This window comes from Anopheles coluzzii, chromosome 3 (genome assembly GCF_943734685.1).
Source record: "Anopheles coluzzii chromosome 3, AcolN3, whole genome shotgun sequence".
Taxonomy (NCBI): Eukaryota; Metazoa; Arthropoda; class Insecta; order Diptera; family Culicidae; genus Anopheles; species Anopheles coluzzii.
In genome coordinates, this window is record NC_064671.1 from 1,060,948 (window position 1) to 1,080,017 (window position 19,070).

The 19,070-nt window shown below is 47.2% G+C and overlaps 3 protein-coding genes across 3 annotated transcripts; 2 read left to right on the forward strand and 1 right to left on the reverse strand.

Moving 5' to 3' along the window:
- Positions 1-3,976: 3,976 nt before the first annotated feature.
- On the reverse strand, positions 3,977-5,214 carry LOC120958459 (regucalcin-like). The gene is made up of 4 exons (XM_040381290.2): positions 5,018-5,214; positions 4,509-4,934; positions 4,296-4,434; positions 3,977-4,222 (listed from the first exon to the last, which is right to left on the reverse strand). The coding sequence occupies exons 1-4, from the start codon at positions 5,178-5,180 to the stop codon at positions 4,018-4,020; spliced, it is 933 nt and encodes a 310-aa protein (XP_040237224.2). The 5' UTR covers positions 5,181-5,214; the 3' UTR covers positions 3,977-4,017.
- A 388-nt stretch (positions 5,215-5,602) lies between these two features.
- On the forward strand, positions 5,603-7,720 carry LOC120958460 (regucalcin-like). The gene is made up of 4 exons (XM_040381291.2): positions 5,603-6,018; positions 6,111-6,536; positions 6,628-6,766; positions 7,092-7,720. Exons 1-4 carry the CDS (start codon positions 5,856-5,858, stop codon positions 7,294-7,296), a joined length of 933 nt encoding a protein of 310 aa, XP_040237225.2. The 5' UTR covers positions 5,603-5,855; the 3' UTR covers positions 7,297-7,720.
- Positions 7,721-16,737: 9,017 nt separating this feature from the next.
- LOC120957237 (polyserase-2-like) lies at positions 16,738-19,041 on the forward strand. The gene is made up of 5 exons (XM_040379324.2): positions 16,738-17,596; positions 17,688-17,957; positions 18,030-18,212; positions 18,364-18,550; positions 18,662-19,041. The coding sequence occupies exons 1-5, from the start codon at positions 16,918-16,920 to the stop codon at positions 19,038-19,040; spliced, it is 1,698 nt and encodes a 565-aa protein (XP_040235258.2). The 5' UTR covers positions 16,738-16,917; the 3' UTR covers position 19,041.
- The last annotated feature ends 29 nt before the right edge of the window (positions 19,042-19,070 follow it).

The window sequence follows — 19,070 nt, forward strand, 5'->3', positions numbered from 1 at the left end:
TTCGCTTGCAGAATAGGCAAGAGGTCGCATTATGTTTGAACACAAACACACACAGATATCCCGGACGATCGTGATACCACCGGAACCGGACGGGCAGCAAGATTCCGGTGGCAAAAGTTCGCCTCGGCCGTGAGATTTATGTGCATTTATCATACTCGCTGACCGCTGGAGGGTTTCCCAGCATTTATTAAGTGAGTGAGAAAACGCGCGAGACCACCCCCGAAGAGCAACGATCTTCCTTTGAGGTGCGCAGATGAACAGACTAAAGAGAGACAGAAATACGTATGAACAGATAGCAAAAAGAGAAAAACAAGGTACTCCCTGTACGCAACCACAGAACATGGGTAACGTTAAATTTTGGACTACTTTCCATAATTTTCGCATCCGGACGTCAGGACGTTCTTTTCGGCGGTTTCGGGAACAAACTGCTTGCTTGCTGTACGACACTCTGGAGAATTTTCCATGATAAACGATGACCACCCAGGAACGGGCCACCAAGGTGCGTTAATAAAGTCGGCATTAACCACGAGTGCGTTGCTGTTTTCCTGTGGGCGAAACCCCTTTTGCCTGGGTCCCATCAGAATGTATTGAACATCCGGTGGTGATGCTCCCAGTTGAATTGGAGTGTTTTACATCGTTAGCAAGCAATGGGGATTCCCAGTCGGATGAAATGCTTTCAATGCTCTTAAAATAATAAATAGCCTTATTAAAACATTCAGAACGTTCTATTTTAGATTAACTTGAATTGAGGTCATGCAAACCATCTATACAATTACATTGAAATGATGATTTTTTTATTTCATGTCATACTCAGTATCAAACCACTTTGCATCCATACGCATGTAATAGCTGCCTTTATGCAGAACGATCTATTTGATGAATTGCCTTGCTCCCACCTTTCAGAATCCTCCTCCCACCAATAGCACGCGCTAATGTGCTTCCCCCGAACAGTCAATGAAGCGTCTGCTGCCTAATGTGGTTACCAGCTTATAAATAATTTACACGTAATAAGATATAACTGTTTACAGCATAAATTTTACAAAGCTCATCCACCACCGAGCAAGCTGTGACACTCCAGGCACCAGCTCAGACATTTTATGCGCCAACCCATAATCTTTTTCTTTTGTTTTTCCCCCCATTCCCCACTCTCGCGAACCGCCATGGCTGAGACGCGGGAGATGAGCCGAAGAAAAATGGTGGAAAATGAATAATAACCTTCAATGAAGGCAACTTTCATCATTCATTTCCTTGCGCGTCCGACCATTTCCTGTGCCCCACTTTTTGGCTACACCCCGATTCCGCAACTTCCGGAAAAGCGAGAATCCTTCCCCATAGCTCCAGCAATGATGAGCTCGCTGACGACAGCGTCACGCGGACAAGACACCGATTGTCAGGCGAACGCGATGTGATGAGATTAAAAAGATAAACACACTCACTCAGAGTGCGCTTCCTTCTTTTTTTTATCTTCCCGTCCTGTCTTCTCGTACGACACTTTACAGTAACGGATGCTGCTTACTTCATCGCGCTGCGTTGACAAAGTCTTGCCGTTTGTTGGTGGAAAGCTCGAGCCACGGGAAAAGACTGCTGCTCGAAACCTTCCACCAGGAGTAGGTGAGCATGCGATGCGTTATAAAGCGATCAATTACGTGCTCGGAAATGGTAATTTGCTGTGGGAAAATTTATCACCTCGCTAATACCGCAGTACTTAAGTCAATCATGATCTTATCGTGGCGTGACGGGAAGTTTTTCGGGCCCAGGGAGAGGTTGGGGGGGGGGGGGTGTTGGGTGATTTGTTTACGCAACGGTGTTGGTTTATTAAATGATGTATCGAAAAATCATCCCCCGGAGTGTAGTGCGATTGTAATAATCGTCTCCCATTTTTCATCGCCTAAAGAGAGGCATGTGTCTAAGAGGGAAATGGACCATTTTTACTCATAAACTTAAGGCATTTCTAAAAACATACTCAACTACGTCTACATGCTTGCGATGAGCGATAAGTATTGAAAATCCATTTAGTTCAATTGTTGCAAAACCAATTTTCAATGCATCTGCGCTTCCCATTCATCCTATTATCTTGATAAAAGCTATTCTTTCGTTAAAAAACCACTCATAATCAATTTAAACGTCAGCGCATTTGTATAGAAAAAAGATCACACTGAAAAGCTAAAAAGCACTGGAAGGAAATGCAAACAGCACAGATAGTACCGCGTTGGTCCAGTAACAAAGTAGATACTTGATATCACCATTCGATGTCAAAAGAACCGATAGAAGGTACTGGATAACAACGGCACAAAGTGCACCCGCCAACCAGCCAACTAGCTGCAACACAATTCTCCGATTGACTGCAAAAGATAACTCGGCAGGGAAAAAGCATGGAAAGGATAACACTTGCATGCTTCGCTGAAAGTAATGCAACGGTGACAGATTTCCCAGATTTCCCGCCAACTCCCCACCTAGTAACAAGCAGCTCTGGTTGCCAGTTCCGATGTGGAAATGAAAGACAGTAGCGAGCGAGAGAGCAAAAAAACGCACACACACACACATTTACGCTTGCCACATCCTTGTTACTACATAGCACCCCATTAAAGTGAATTGAAATCCGGCGACCTTCGCTCCCGGTGCAGAATGTATCATCCCCCTTGCATTCGCGGTGCACCCCAAAAACTGCTTTCGGCTTCGGGCGAAAGCTGTCACTGCCGGAAAGGTGCCCCGGGAGGCATGGAGATGAGGAATCATTTAGCTAAAGCTAAGCTTATAAGTTTCTTCCGAACCATAAATCAACGCGAAGCTACTCAGCGGCTGCTTAGCCGGGTTGCTGCTGCTGCTGCTGCAACTGTGCGAAAGGTTGCAGTAAATCATATCGTAGTCCCCGAACTCGACGGAATGGCAAATATTTGTCCGTACGACGAGCGTGTACCCGCGTGTTCTTCGTCCTTCCCGCCTGACAGCACGGACCACCGTGTGTATGATTCATAGCGACCACATGACCGACCTGATCCGATGTCGCTACGTGAAAGGGTCAATTACTTTCTGCTGCTACTTTCCCGAATGAATCGGTTCTGGTGTGGCTCGTACGAACCTTTACTGGCAATTTCATTTTCCTCATGCAATCGTTTGCATGTTACGAGGATTGCATATATGAAAACTCTAAATATTGAACACTTTTATTTACTGTTTTAAGGAAATTAAAGTCACCTCAAAGCCATCTTCCCTTCCATGGTCCATTTAATAGCTTCAAGGAAGCACCAGCAGCAACAAATGGACACGAATAATTAAATGTTCCTCCAGACACGGCTTCCAAACTTCTCCGTCGTACTCTACCTAACGCTGTCCAATGTCACGCTTCATTAGAAAATCGGCTTTTTACTCTGGCCGTCTCCTTAAAGTTCTCTCTCGGTCTCTTCATAAATCATCAGCAATATTTCTTATTCATTATCACTGTGTCTGCCAACGGGTAGCAGAGTTCCGGCGTCCGGATTGTTTGTCCTTTGGAACTACCCCTTTGTCTGTCCTTCCCCGACTGTTCTGCGCGTCTCAAGAAGCAGTTGCTAGTAAAAGTTTTCCATTTTTTTCCAGCGAAAATTGTGCTGTTTGCATTTTGCAAAGCGCGAGAACAAGGAGCATCAAGGAACTCAAGGATCGTTTTGTCACTGTAGATATCAAACAACGCGCAGCTCTTGCTCAGCTGGAAGTTGTTTGATTTAGAAATACTTTCCAACTGCTGCTGGTACTGGCGATGGAAGCAGTTTGCTTGAAGCTTGAGCTCATAATAAGCTTAATTTAAATAAAAATAGCACTGCTCCGAAGCAAACGTTCGGATTGTGTTTACCGACAATTCTTAGCGATCCTTTAAGTCTTGGATTGAGTGTACGTTTCTGAAGTAATTAGGTGTGCTTAACTGTATTTTTCCCAACACCGAGCTTGTCATCCATTGCCCAGAATATGAAGGTGATATGTCCAATCCAAACTATAGTGATAACTATTTCCAACAAATACCAAAACTCTTTAAGCTCAATTTTATTCCTTCAGCACGACCTCATTCATTCCCAATCCCTTCGCACCAATTCCGGATATCTTAAATACCGCTCCGGCCGGTTCCTCTTGAGGTCCAGTCAAATTCTTCGCCGCTGTCGTCACAAACAAATCATCCAGTTTCGGTCCTCCGAACGATGCAGATGTGACTTGTTTCGCTGGAACTTTATATTCTGCCAGAATCTTTTTCCTATCGAAAAGACACAACATATTTCTTGTCAAAACACACATTCTCGAATGCGCAACTACAATCATATACATACTCCGGAGAGATTTTCACCACTTTGTAACCGTTGAAGCACGCCACATACAGATTGCCCTCACTGTCGATCGTCATACCGTCGCCGAAATAGCCCGGATCGGCCCCATCCGGCTTGAAATCGTACCATATTCTCGGATTGACTGCAAACAACACACACAAGACACTGCATCAATGATGCACAACTTCTCCGATCCAACACCGTTGCCGCACTTACTCAAATTGCCATCCAGATCGATGTCGTACTCCTTGATGTGATTCGCACCCGAATCGACAAAGTAAAACTTGTTCGTCGCCCGATTCCAGGCCAACCCGTTCGAAATGTACATGTTCCGGTCCTGCTCGACCATCTGCCCGGTACGGTCACAGTAGCGCCACAGTGCACCGGTTGCCTTCTCGAATGGATTGCCAGCAGATTCGTTCAGCATCGAACCCACGTAAAGCCGGCCCCAGGGATCAACCTTACCGTCGTTGAAACGATTGTCCACATGGTCCGGTCCCAGGCACGCCAGCTCCCGCACAATCGTCGCTTTGGACGCTTTGCCGTCCCACCGTATCACCAGCAACCGAATCGTGTCGCCGATGACGAAACAATCCGACCTACCCTTCACCGGCACGATGAACGTTGCGAACCGTATGCCATCTGTTGGGAAACACGGCCAAAATGGACTCATCATAAACGATACAAAGCGGGACAGTATCGGGGAAAAATCCCTCCCTACGCACCGATCGATGCAGAGTACACTTTGCCCTCGCGATAGTCCCACCGGTAGATCAACGCATCGGTAAGGCTCACATAGTACAAACTCTGACGGGCAATGTCCCAGTGCGGTCCTTCGCCCAGCTCCGTGTACGGCGGTATCGCTGCCACCCGATAGCTCTCAGCCATACTGTCTGACTCTTGCAAATACTAGCTCGAAGGTGGACAGGCGGCCGGTATTTTATAGAAACTGCTCGGCCTTTCTCCACTCCCGCTCTGCAATCTGATAACAGGTCGGGGCCGAGGTTGCTTATTTGTTTGTTATTTGATAAGTCTATTAGCATTCAAAGCGTTATTAGTATGGCTCGGGGGGAAGTCGATATTGATTAGCGTCGATAGCGCAAATATGTGTTCCATTCGTTTCGCGGTAAGACCTTACAAGAAGCGAAGCACGCTCTCGGGCAAATTGACGGGAAAACTGGGAGAATTGTAAAAACCAAACCTACTGCAGAATGCAAAATCATTGCGTTTTATTATTCATTGCGACTTTTATGTAATATGATTACATTTGTTGATTATAAGAAATAGATAAGAAATAGTTCATAGTTTAACCAAACAAGGTAGCTTATCATGTTTTATAAGCATTTAACCCAAATAAATCAGATAAGATTATCTACGTTCAAAAACGTGTTTAATGACCCTATATTATCACAAATACAAACTGGCATCGCATATCGCATATAGCTGCTATTTTTTACGCTATCTGCCCTCCATTTATCGCCGATAAGCTCCCAATTTGATTTGCAACGATTCGCCAACGCTCTGCCCAATTCCTAACCATCACTCAATTTTGACTCTCCGACGATGGCGAACGTACAGGTTGATGTGTTGCCCGGGCCGTTCCTCCAGCTCGGCGAAGCTCCACACTGGGACGGTGAGTCGCAGAGCCTTTACTACGTCTGCATTCTCAGCAGCACACTGCACCGGTACGACTGGAAGGAAAATAAAACCTACTCCGCCAAGATCGGTAAGCTTGTTTTCCTGCAAGGCCGCAAAGGTCTCACTCCAGCCTAAAGAAAGTTTAACATTCCCACACTTTCCCACCGCGGTACACCCCAGAGGGCAGCACGTATGCTTCATTCGTCATTCCCGTTAAGGGGCGCAAGGGGGAGTTTGTGGTCGGTAGCGGCACTCGGCTGTTGCTGGTAAGCTGGGATGGTTGCTCCGAGACGGCCTCGATCGTTAAAGTGTTGACCGATTTGGGCGAGGAGGAAGCTGACCACCGGTTCAACGACGGCAAGGTGGACGGGCAGGGTCGGCTGTATGCTGGCACCATGCTGGCGGAGGACTCCCGCAATCACTTCGAGATGGACGACGGCAAGCTGTACCGGTTCGACGCTGGCCGCGGGCAAATGGTACCACTCAAGAGCAAGGTACACATCTCGAACGGCCTGACCTGGAGTGCGCGCACCGGCAAGTTCTACTACATCGATTCGTTTGCATTCGACATCAAAGAGTACACGGTGGACGCGGAGGGCAATCTGGGTAAGTGTAGGGTCCCGCGGCAGTGGGCAGAGTCCCAGGTCCCAGGCCTTTAACGCTGTGTATTCGCCTTATCGCCCGCATGCTCATGCAGGTGGGGAAACGGTGCTGATAAAGCTGAAGGATGACGAGGCGGCCACCGAGTTCATTGCGGACGGGATGACGAGCGATGCCGACGGCAACCTGTACGTGGCCGTGTTTGCCGGCTCGAAAATCATCAAGATAAATCCAGAGTAAGTGTTGAGTTCAAAGTACTTTGGCACCAGCCCCTTGCCGGTGGACGGCCGTGTCGTTGGTGTGAAGTGGGAGATTGCAGATGGCGACAAATCTGATTCGAAATCGGTCGGCTCTGGCTCTAATCTTACCACTGTAGATGCTTCTGGAAACGCGATGGAGGGGTGAAGTTTTTTCTCAGTTGAACTGCCAAAGGCTTTTGATAAATGATAACTTCTTGGAATCTTTTAGGCATCACAAGATCACAATAACATCTTAATCATTCTAGGCGCAACATGTAAATTACCGGCACCATTAACTCAACCGTCCACTTTCTTCCATCAGGACCGCCAAAGTTGTCCAGGAAATACCACTGCCCGTGGCCCAGGTAACATCCGTCGCGTTTGGAGGCCCCAACCTAGATGTCCTTTTCGTCACAACGGCCGCCAAAGAACTTTCCGTCCCTCAGGAACCTCCAGCTGGAGCCGTATTTAAGATCACTGGCCTAGAGTCACGTGGAGCTCCAATGAACGAAATCGCACTACCGTAGAACTTGTCCCCGCCATCAATTAACGCACTAGAACAAGTTGTACGGATTCTTCTAAGCGTCTGCTTGGCGTTTACGATTGTTTGCCACCTTCCATCGTCGGCTTGCCGTGCCTCTTCATGAGTGTGAAATTTGGGAGCTGTAGTAATCATTTCAATTTCCACTCGATAAGCGCCACAACGCATTGCCCGGCGGAAAAGTGTCGCATCTTGGGTGACTGGATGGTTTCTGTCTATCTCTCTCCCTCTCTCTATCTTTCTCTCACAGTCATTCCATTCCGGCTAACCCATTTGCGGGACGCTGAAGCAATGGACTAGTCTAGCCGACGGCTACTACTAGGACACGGTATGATTTGATCACAATAACAATAAGTGCACCAATTTCGACTAAATGTTGAATAAATAAAGGATTTACATACACCCCAAGATCAACCAGACTTAGTCTGTATGTGTTTATGTGTACATGTGTGTCTACGTAGTGTGCCGATATACACCCGGGCTTGAAGATTCTAAAGCTATCGGAGGCACCCCAACTTCAGACAATGTGGCGCCGACCGACTGGAAAGATTTTTATAATGTCTTTCTGCTCCGCGTTCCCCCCACCGGTTCGGTTGAACCCAAATCTCGGAAGCTGCCAGCCATCGCCTGCCCGGTCAGCAATGCCCAGCAAGAAGCCGCTTGGCCATTTCCCTACCTCTCCCTTTCCTAGTGCCGTTCGCACGCTCGAGACGGCATGAGTTTGGGGCGGGTTTGTTTTAAATGCAGATAAATTTATGCTTTATAAATGCAGATGCGAAACGGTCGGGGTTCCTGGTACGGTACGGCCCCGAACGGATGACACTCCAGCGAAACCCCAGCGAGTACCCAGCTTCACCGGAAAAACTAACCCAACCGAAATGAAACTTTTTTCCGTGCCGTGCTACATTGGACTCGACTCGTCAAAACGATTATCATCAACGCTGTCGTCGGACATGATTGTCTCGTAAGGGGAAGGTTTGAGCACACGTCGATGGGTTATCATCACGCTTCCCGTTCCAACACGAACGGTGCTCATTACAACAACCCGTCCCGACAGCAGTTCAGGTTTTGTCCCTAATCTGACACGCTATCCTCCGGAAAGTGTGTCCCCCGACCGTAGGGCTGCTTTATTCTTTACGCCAATCAAATGACCAGCCGCAAAGAAACTTCCCCAAAAGAGGGAAACCCACGGACAGGGATTTTCCTACGAGCTAACCAGCCACTTATCGCCACCGACATGTTGAACAATCAGACACACGGTTATTCGTGCCGGTTTGTTCCGCGCGTAAGTCGACGTCGGCAAGTCGGCAGTGGCAGAACACGCCGGCGAGGCTGTGGCTGGAGAAAATAATTAGAACCTTTCCTGTTCCTCTGTTCCATCTGCATCCCTTTGAATCTCATCAGGATGCCACTCAAACGCATACACATGAAATAACAAGAGAGAGAGAGAGAGAGAGAGAAAAGGTGGATGAGAATGTGGCCCAGGAGAAAAAAGGATTAGGTGAGATTACATTAAATTTAATCTTATTAGCCAAACAGATAGCATGATAACACACGTAATCGTAATTGTTAACGATGCCGCGTGTGGGCCATGGGCTCGTCGACGTAAGCAGGATGGGCTGATGCTGGTTTCATTCTGCAGGAGGTTCTTTCGTTTTGTTGAGCCTTTTCCAGGACTGAGTTTGGAGCATTTCTGTGGTTTTCCTTTTATCTTTTTGAAACAAAATAATTGCTCAAAGGCATTTGATTATACTTTCACCAAGTTTAACATTTTATTAAGTGTTCCTATATCAAATGAAATGACATCTTACACACTTTAGAATATTTTGGACATTCAATAGAATATTCATGTGATTCCAATGATTTCTTGCCTTACATACACCAAACACTAGCGACCTTGACGATGAAAGTGTTACAAAAGACATGATTTCACAAGGACGTGACTCAGAATGATGAAGCGCTCTAAAATATTTGCAAAATCACACACACACACGCACACTAACACACTAACACTCGCATCACAATAGCGAACCCCTTGGAAAGGAAGACCAAACTCCTCCAACCAAGCAATTTGGCAATAAACGGGGAAACTTTACGATCTGCCAAAGTGCTCCAAACAATGGTGCTAACATTGTAACCCAACGGTTTTGGTCCAAGAAACACTTCGCCCTCTCCCCCCTGTGTTCCCCGTTCCGATCCACCCCAGTGACAAAAACTTCCGGATCATTATCAAGGGCGTTAGTGAGCGGGTGCATAGAAAGACGCTTTAAGGTTTTATCGTTGTTCGTGTTGTTTTTCTTTGTAGTGTTTGTGTGTGTGTGTGTTGTGTGTGTGAGTGCAAGCTTTAGAACGAAAGATACGTGGCACGTGTCTGTGCTGGGGCAAGCAGACTGGTCCAGTGTGTTCCAGCCCGCTGGTGCATCTGCTGCATCTGAAGTAACTTTCCTAAAGTTTGACTTGAGTGCAGGGAACCATATTTGAGGAAAAACTCAGCTCAAGTAATACTTTATGGCGAACATTTACGATTCATTGCTTCCAAAAAGGTTTGCTACCAGTACGTTAGTGATTTTAATCACCATATTGCCTTCTTCAACCGATGGAATGGAAGATAGAAACATGTTGAACATGAAATAGATTGTTAGTTTTCGCATATTTTGCACATATTTCCTATCGCCACATCTAGCCTGAATGAGATCGCAAAAGTAAATGGAAGATTCGATGATATCTTTCTCACACAATATGCTCGCCAAATTGCACTGCTAAAGATAGATTTTACTTCCCACGTACCTTTCGAAAGTCTATCTTCTCTTTTTTCACAAACAACTGTTAAAGCCCTTTTCCTCGAAACATAAATTCTACTTCGAAAAATAGACCGAAGGACGAACACACTCTAGCTCAGGTTAACACAGGCCAAAGATGCGTAACGACTTTATCCTTAATTTTGGCGGATCCATAAGAACACGCCTTTACCGGTCGGTCCGATCCGATCGCTATCCAATTTTCATCTCAATCCTTTCGCCGTTTCCGTTTACAAGCACGAATGCCGTTTCGCTCGACTGCATCACCAAGATGCTGCTGCCGCTCATGATGATGATGATGATGATGATTTGTCTATAAGGGCAGTTTTATTTCCGTTTTCTTCTAAGTGGCTCAAATATGCTGCTCTTTGCATATTTCTCACCCCTACCCACCCCACATAAACAATTCGACCGGCAGCTCTCGGGATCGGAAACATTGGAAAGTGCTCGCCAAAAATCACCATCACCACCTCTCCCTCGGCGAGAGAACCCGGCGACCGTGATGAAGGTTTTTTATTCATTTCAACGTCTCAATCCCACACGCATTTCCATCCACCCGACCCCACTCCATCCACACACCACCCCCCCCCCCCCCCCCCTCCTGCCGGCGAAGATTGATCGAAGGAAAATTTCAATTTTCGGTCCGATATTAAAAATAATGACAAGCATTTATTCTTCCCGCGGGAAACCAGACGGTTCGGTTCGGTTCGTTTCTGTTGTTTGCCGTGTGCTTCGGCTTTTTGTTATTATTTTTCGGCCCTGCCACCCACTGCTGGGTGGTGTGTGGCAAAAGGGCAAAGGATCACAACAACAACAGCACCAACAAAAAAACAAAGCGAAAGCGATACTCTGAACGATTCACCACGCTACCGTCACGATGACCAGTTTGGCGGCACGCGGGCGTAAAAATGGAAATTCATCCTCGAGAGGTAAATGAAAAACACATTTCCTTTCGCTGCTGGTACGATGAGCGTTGGGATGTTGGTGAGTAAAAAAAAGTATAGAAAACATACACACACACAGATAGAACGATGATGCGGTGAACGCTTGTAGTACCAATATTGGACATTTGGATTGTCCGTGTTTCTGTACGAGCATTGGAGTTCGTTAGTTTTGGAATGGATGCCAAACGAAATGAATAGGCACACTTTCATATCGGCCAAAGGACACCGGGTGACGACAGATGGGAAGAATATATGGGCAAAAGTGGGTCAGTTTATGCGTAGTGAAAGGATTTGATTGCAATCCGACAACTAATCCTCGGCAGAATGGAGAGATGGATTTGACGGAATGTTTTTAATGCCTGTGATGATTGAGATAAGAAGAACGATGACGAAATTATTAAAACGATTCAGTTCAGTCGTGTCTATATGTAACGTGTTCTTGTTCTAAAACACATCACTGCAAAAGAGTATCGCCAGTTTAAATAAATTGTCTAATTCACACAGAAACAACACAAACAACGCTCCATCGTTCAATCTCGCCCTGTACGACACCGAACGACCAGCTTGTCGTTCGTTTCGTTACGATCCCTTGCGTTCGAATGCCGTTCCGTGTCGAGTGGTGACAAAAATGGATAAGCCAGATCAATCTGACTTGCAGCCACCCTTACTCGCCTCCCCTAACCCAAACCTCCCATCCACCCACACGCACGTGCATTTCACAAAATCACAAACAGAAACGGCGATTTGTTTTGACGTTCGCCTCTCGACCGCAAACCAATGCAACCGTGTCACCGTGTTGTCATAATACACGCAGCTAGGGGGCATCGGAACGGGCACCAAAGGGAGGAGCATGGAATCAAAAACACAGCCCTTCCCCCATCAGCTCGGAGCGGATGCAAACCGAACAAACCGCACGATAAACCTCGACGTCATGAAGCATCGTTTAATGGATTGAATGTGGTTTGGTTCGTGTGCCATCGGGTGCCTATCTGTTCACCGTCCCGATTTCTAGCTTCCGATTCTCCCGTGCCCCACGGTCCCTTTTCGGGTGGATGGCAAGGGTGAGGGTAAGAGGAAGAGGGTAAAAAATAACAATCAGCCTCCGTCCGTTCGACCGTTCTTCAATGCAATCCCAAATGGACACACACACAGAGAAGCGCAAATGGCCCCGCAGAACGCACAGAAAAGCGGAAGCAACTCCTCGCCGGATGAGGTTTCGGTTTTGGGTATCCTACCCCATCCCCAAAAACCGTACCAATTATTGCCCATGAAACCTTCCGGCTAAACTGCGTGAGGTGAGGTCCCGAAACCGGGTGGAAAAAGGGTTCCCGGGTTAATCAACGAGGTCAACGAGTTTCAGCCCGAGCGACCGGAAGTGAGCGACCAACGCCAGAGCTACTTTTGCACCTTTTATCCTCGTAGCAGATGACGACATAACATCCCACTGACCATTCGCTAATCCCTTGCCAACTTCCACAAACCAGGTGATTTCGGTTGGAGTGCTTGGCAGGTGGGAATTGGGAATAACGAGCAAGTGCAAGGTAGCGCAGAGCTCTTTTCGCAGGGATCGTGCTTTGACCATTGTTGCCGACTAAAATGTTTGGTAATTTTCACGAAATTAACTACTCTCGATTTGTTGTTTGCATATTTAAATAAGCGATGGTGGGAAAATGGGCAGGAATGTGATCGAGCAATTGCACTTTAGCTGCAACGAACGGAAATAGGGTTGAAAGGACGAGGAAGGTCTACATGCAGGTGGAATAAATTTGGTTTATTTCAGGCTTAATGCAATTGTGTCAAAAGTGGAAGATTTATTCGTATGTTCAGCTAAGCATCATTAAGCCTGGGATAAAGATGTTTCACCAAAATTGATCGACTAGCTCAAGAGAATGTTATGTTAAATAACTCGCATCACCCTTGTTTGTGCTTCTCTTTGCTCTTTAATTTTAACCAATCACTCATCAAAAATAGCTCATCATAATTTCCGCATCCGCTTTCTAATCCTTTGCCGGCCGTAACGCATCTTCTCTAAACGAGAGGCTGAGAAAATTATAGCTTTATTAGCCCCGCGAGTTGTATCGCACACGAGATTGATTGATACTGCTCCGTTTCCTTCCAATTGCCCTCAAACTTGCACCGGCGATGCACCGAGCGGAACCGAAACCGTTCGTCCAAACATTCCAAACGCTTAACCGGTCGCGGAAAGATCTCGTTGAAAGGAGGGCAGACGTCTTTTTTCAGTTCTTTAGATTCGTTTTCCTTTCTCGTGTCCTCTTCCTACCACCCGCGTGTGTCGAAATCTGTGTTTTGACGTGACATATTTATGACCGTTATTAAAATTCCCGTCAAAACCTGTCCATCCGGATCGTTTTGTGTGAGTGTGCTCGTGGATATCCAAACTAAAGCATCATGCACCGTCGATGGAAAAAAGAAGCTAAATTGGGTGTAATTCCACGCTGAAAAACAACGCTCTTGCTCCACTGGAACGCGAGCACACGATGCAACAGGCCACAAAACTGCATCCGAGACGCAACCGACAAGAGAAATACAACTACATTAGCGCAAGCACCCTCGCACACAACTGTTGTTCTCTTGCTGTTCCCTCTCTCTCTCTCTCTCTGTTTCTTTATCACTCTTGCTGACCTTATGACCGCCGGCAAAATCCATCGGAACGCGAAGCTAACCCGGTGCCAGGACGGGGTATGAAGACAGGCACCCCCTATTGGCTCATTCCGGGTGCAATTTATGATGTCGGCACGATATTATGCTAATAGACTCATTAAAGCATGCCACGGAAATTAACATGATAAAAAACAGTAAACAAAACTTTCCGCGGCCCACTATCGGGCGAGGGAAAGGCCATCTGCGCGTTGGCTTCTCTCCACGGTGCACGGTGGGCAAAAATCCTGCAACTTGTGCTAAGGGTGAAGCTTTAGTAGAACTTGCTGAACAATGTTTTGTTTCCAGTTTTCTTCGCAGTGCATCAAACGATCTCAATTGAGGGCGAGATGCCCAAGCCCTACCTTTTTAATAATATACTATACTTTCAATTAAAAGTTATATCCATCTGAAAGTAATACAACTCGCCCATGGTGCAGTATTGTACACCCTTTTTTCATTCGTCTACACCAGCGATCGCTCATTGTCGGCATGTAATCGATCAGATGATGAATTTCCTTCCCACACTCCCATATCCCTGCTCAGCCCATCCTGACCATTCGCCACCGAACCCCTGCAGGGCGGAACGCTCGACGCACTATGCACAAAAGTGCAACCGAAAAGCTGGCGCTATAATTTATACTTCTTATCTTGCTTTTGCACTGGCTGGCATCGATCGCATTCACGGCATCGGCACGGGATCTTGTAGGTGCCGAAATTCGTTCTACAAGAGCGTAAAAACACATGCAAGAGCGTACACAAGCGCGTCCGCTTTGCTTATCTTCTACCCTCCCTATTCTCCAATTTTAATGGGTTCTTGTACACGTCATAAGAAGACTGTTGCCCGTCGCCTGTCACGCTAAAGTTCAGTTCCTGCGCGAGCAATTCATCATCGAGGCTACCGTTTCGGTCTGCCGGAAAGGTGCAATTTTCGATGCTAATGGGAAACCATCAAGCAAAATCACTCTCTCTCTCTCTCTCCGTTCTGCCTCTGCTGCCGATGCTCTACCGAGCCGAGCGTTGGAATCGATATGATTTTCGATAAAATTTACACCACAACAATGCCGCCCTCTTGTAAACTGGCAGTCGTTAACATTGACCGTGACAGCGTGAGGTGATGCAAGCGAGTCAGCTGGAATAGACGTTTTCTTTTCTGCTTTGTTCGCGTAAAGCAAACACCACTCCACAACGCACAACACAACAATGTAATAGACTTGGCTGGAGGATATATTTCTTCTGGACGGGGTTGTTCGTGTCTGGTGCAAGAAACACGAATTAAGAGAAACATTAAAGCGGCTCTTGGGGCGATTTTTCAAAATTATTGTCAACTTCTCTGCGGTAGGTAAGGGGCGCTTTTTTTGGTACAAGGAGAGGTCCCTGAGGCGAACATGTTTAGGTCGTAATTTATTACCATCCATTCGAAAACAACGGAAAGATTTGTTTTATTAAATTTAGTTAAAGGTAAACTGAATTTGATGAATACTATCATGATCTCTCTTCTCATCCCATTATTTTAAACTCCAAAGTTCTTCTCGTCATACAAACACTAATTAAACAACGAACCCATGTGATGCTCCGTTCGAATCCGCCTGCTTGTCAAACATTATCGCACTAACAACCTGCTGTGACGCATGAGCTGGCGTTACAACATCCCGCATCGTTCTTTGTCCATTGCCAGCACCACAACCACGGGCCCGAAGTCGAAAGCCAACCCAACCGACGGTGCGATAACAACTGTGAAAATAAATCGAATCGAAAGCAACTATTGATTGCACGCTGTTCGTTAGTTAAATTTGAAATTGATAGATAATCCCTACGTACGGCTTTGTCTAGCATTTCCGCGCACATCACTCCACTGCACTTGATTTCGGTTGCAATCTCGTTGCGCTGCAGAAGCAGCTGCACAATCCAACCACCTTCACAAAGCCACGTATCATGGGGAAAGTTTTTTCTACACTTCAGGGAGACCGGTGTTTCCAACCAATGTTGAAGCGTGCCTCCCATTTCAATGATGTGTGTGCTTTAGCGCTCCTTTTTACTGTAAAAAGCAAACGATTGCAACGCTGTAAGGATCGGTACGGGCAAACTGGCAAACCATAACATATTCGTTACCTTCGTCAGTCTAATGAAGAGGAAGAGCTTCAACGATAGCTCAAGCTCAAGAAGTCGCTCGAAATCCCGGTAGACGAGTTCTCATCGATACGCTTTTTTAAGGGTACCATGAACGTCCAGGAACTGCCAATCGCTCCGGTTTTCCACTTTCCCTGGCACTCGAATCGGAATGCACGGCAGTACCAGATCCTTTTACGGTAGCAAAACGAATGAAAAGGTGAAAAAACGCCAGAAGCACAGTTCTACCGCCGTTCTCATCTTACCCGTAAATTCCGATCCACCCACCGACCGGGCAACAAATTGTTGCACGTTCCATTACACGTTCCAGATTCCAACTTCGTGTTCAGTGAGGTATGGCCTGGAAGGGAGATGGTGAAAATTCTTCCACAAGCCCAATCACTGCCCCGGGGAGCTTTCTTCCTTCCCAAACCGAACCGTGTCTGGTCACCGGGCGGTTTTATCAGCAAAAACGTGAGAAAGCTACCGAACCGAATCGGCTCACCGCCGGACCTACCGGACACGCTAACACACCCTGTCAGGTTGGGGATTGGGAATCGGTAAACAAATTTATTTGCCTTCGCTTCGGTGACGGGATGGATGATGGGTGGTAAGTCACACAGCAATGCGTTCAAGCATTCCAGCGTCAAATCCTTCAGGGGTGGAAAGGAAACAACCAGTAGTTCCGGAGCTTTTCGTAATAGTTCCGTAACAGTAGTAGATGCAAGACGAAATTGATCGTTAGTTTGGAAGGCTGTAACGTTTTCCAGCTCTATTGCCGTTGTGCTGACCTTTTAAGCTGTGACCCCACAATGAAAGATACGGTACAATGAATAATTACACCGGAATGAAGAATCCTTGTGCAAAATATTGTATCTTTTATTCCATTGCTTGAGCTTCCCCTTTTCAATATCCTCCAATTATCATCAAATCACAGCTTCAATAAAATCATTCAGTCATTAGGTTACTTTACGACTTTCCCATTTGCGCAAAAATGCGTGATTGCGTAGATGAGCCTGCTGCGATCGGAGATCGATAAGCCTTCCCGATCCCTGTACGGAAACCTTCACCTCAACTGTCAGTCAAACAGCACCCATCATGTGGAAGGCCAGCGCATTGCAACTGGTGCTACTGGCACTTGCCATCCATTGGCAAATCGATTCGATCACCACCACGAACGTCCTCTGTGGCCAGCGACCTATTGCTGCCCCGGGTACCATCACCTACGGTCGGTCTAGTTGGCCCGGTCAGTTTCCGTGGCATGTGGCACTGTACCGGACGGAGCAGCCTCTTACGATTTCGTACGCTTGCGGCGGTTTCATCGTGGGTGAACGGGTGGTAATTACAGCGGCCCATTGCGTCACAGCACCGAGCGGCTATCAGCTAGCGGCCGATGAGCTGACCGTCCGCGTGGGTCTGTACGATCTGCTCACGCTCGCCCGCCACTCCCAAGAGCATCGGGTAGGACGGATTCATCGGCACGGAAACTTCACGACAGGCTCACCGCGCCATGACCTTGCCCTGCTGATGCTTCGAACCATCGTAGAGTTCGGGGACTTTGTACAGCCGATTTGTTTGCCACGGGACCCGGATGCTCTCAAGGGAGTTCGGACGGGAACTGTGTCTGGTTGGGGGTTGGTGGAGGATGATTCCCCTGCTAGAACACTTCGATCGGCTACAATGCCTATTGTGAGCTATTTAAGCTGTCTTCAAAGTGATTCCACACTATTCGGTCCTGTCCTATACGATGGGATGTTCTGTGCAGGGTGGGAAAATGGTAAGCTTCAACTATATTACTAATACATCATCTGATCCGTGTCATATAAAGCTTAAAGTAGCTAAAATACGACATTTATGACTTCGCACAGGTACGAACGTCTGTAATGGTGATAGTGGAGGAGCATTTGCTGCCAATGTTAACGGTAGTTGGACAGCCTTTGGTATAGTGGCTTTTACGGGAGTTAGAGAGCACACCGACGGCCAAACACCATTCCGTTGTGATACGAAAAGCCTGGCTGGATTCATCAGCATTCCGATGTACCTGGATTGGATTGAATCTGTAGCTGCTGTGGAAGCTGTACAGCTAGACACACATCGTGAAATGCCCAACAGCGCATTACCAAGGATTAGTGACACTAGTAAAAGACCTCCGAGATTCTATTGAATCTTCCGATCAAGCTGTTAATTAAATCCCATTTTCCTTCCACCAGTGTGTCAATCGTACCGCGACCAATGCCCAAAGCAAGAAGACGTATCATACTTGGCTCCAGTCGTCCGGCCGATCCGCGTCGCTGGAAGTTCGCCCCGTTACGCTCGGCTAGTGATTGATTGCTACGGCGTTCTGATAAGTGAGCGGTTTCTTCTGGCACCGGCTAGCTGCCACCATAGCACAGGTAAGAATGAATTCTTCTCAATGCTCCATCATGATGTATGATTCTCGGGCCTACCGGACACACCGGCCGCAACATAATAAATCGAACCATTTCAAATAAATCACAAACGACCTGGGGACACTCACGGTGAATCTGGGGAAAAATGTTCCAGCCCTGCCAAAACAATTCATTATGCTAGAGTTTGCCGGCCAGGCAATGGCCTGTAGTGTAAAGAGATTCCATCATCACCCGAATTTTATCAACAATCCTCCATCCGAGTCTACAACGGAGGACGATCTGCGGGAAGAGCGGACACACCAAAGCAATATCGCCCTAATCGAACTGGAACGGGCAGTGTCGTAAGTATCCTGCGCTCTCGAAGTGTTTCCCCCTATGCTATCGTCGTCAATCGTTTGGAATTGATTTGTTTTCCATTGTGTTGTTGAAAATTGAAACGATATTTCTCACAGTCTGTCCACCTGTCAGTTTGTGTGTCTCTGGACGGGGGTCGAAGGTGCCGAAAGTGAGACCCTCCCGAACATCTTGCTCTACTCGGCCGTGAACGTCTCGTCCGGTGACAAATCGATCGAGTCGTCGGAGATGACGGTCCGACCGACTTCCAGTGGCCGGAGCAGCACAACCCAAGCGAGTCGCTGCTACGACGAGCTGCTGGCGCCCTTGGTGATGCAGCAGAACCCGGACGGTGGTCGGTCCGATCGATTGGTCGGCATTGTTGTCGAGCGAACCTGTACGACGATACGCTTCATCAAGGTAGCACCGTTTCTTGGCTGGATCGAGCGGATTGTCTGGCTGGGGTCATCATCTTCGGATAACGACAATGGGCTGTAACCGAATATCCCAGCAAAAAAGTACGGAGAA

What these genes read in the sequence shown, in the direction of transcription:
- LOC120958459 (XM_040381290.2), bottom strand. Translation starts at nt 5,180, where the DNA reads ATGGCTGAGAGCTATCGGGTGGCAGCGATACCGCCGTACACGGAGCTG. An exon ending in AGTGTACTCTGCATCGATCG is followed by an intron (nt 4,935 to 5,017) that starts GTGCGTAGGGAG and finishes GTTTCCCAACAG; the next exon opens with ATGGCATACGGTTCGCAACG. An exon ending in CGATCTGGATGGCAATTTGA is followed by an intron (nt 4,435 to 4,508) that starts GTAAGTGCGGCA and finishes TGTTGTTTGCAG; the next exon opens with TCAATCCGAGAATATGGTAC.
- LOC120957237 (XM_040379324.2), top strand. Translation starts at nt 16,918, where the DNA reads ATGTGGAAGGCCAGCGCATTGCAACTGGTGCTACTGGCACTTGCCATC. An exon ending in CTGTGCAGGGTGGGAAAATG is followed by an intron (nt 17,597 to 17,687) that starts GTAAGCTTCAAC and finishes GACTTCGCACAG; the next exon opens with GTACGAACGTCTGTAATGGT. An exon ending in ACCAAGGATTAGTGACACTA is followed by an intron (nt 17,958 to 18,029) that starts GTAAAAGACCTC and finishes TCCTTCCACCAG; the next exon opens with TGTGTCAATCGTACCGCGAC.
- LOC120958460 (XM_040381291.2), top strand. Translation starts at nt 5,856, where the DNA reads ATGGCGAACGTACAGGTTGATGTGTTGCCCGGGCCGTTCCTCCAGCTC. An exon ending in AACCTACTCCGCCAAGATCG is followed by an intron (nt 6,019 to 6,110) that starts GTAAGCTTGTTT and finishes GGTACACCCCAG; the next exon opens with AGGGCAGCACGTATGCTTCA. An exon ending in GGACGCGGAGGGCAATCTGG is followed by an intron (nt 6,537 to 6,627) that starts GTAAGTGTAGGG and finishes ATGCTCATGCAG; the next exon opens with GTGGGGAAACGGTGCTGATA.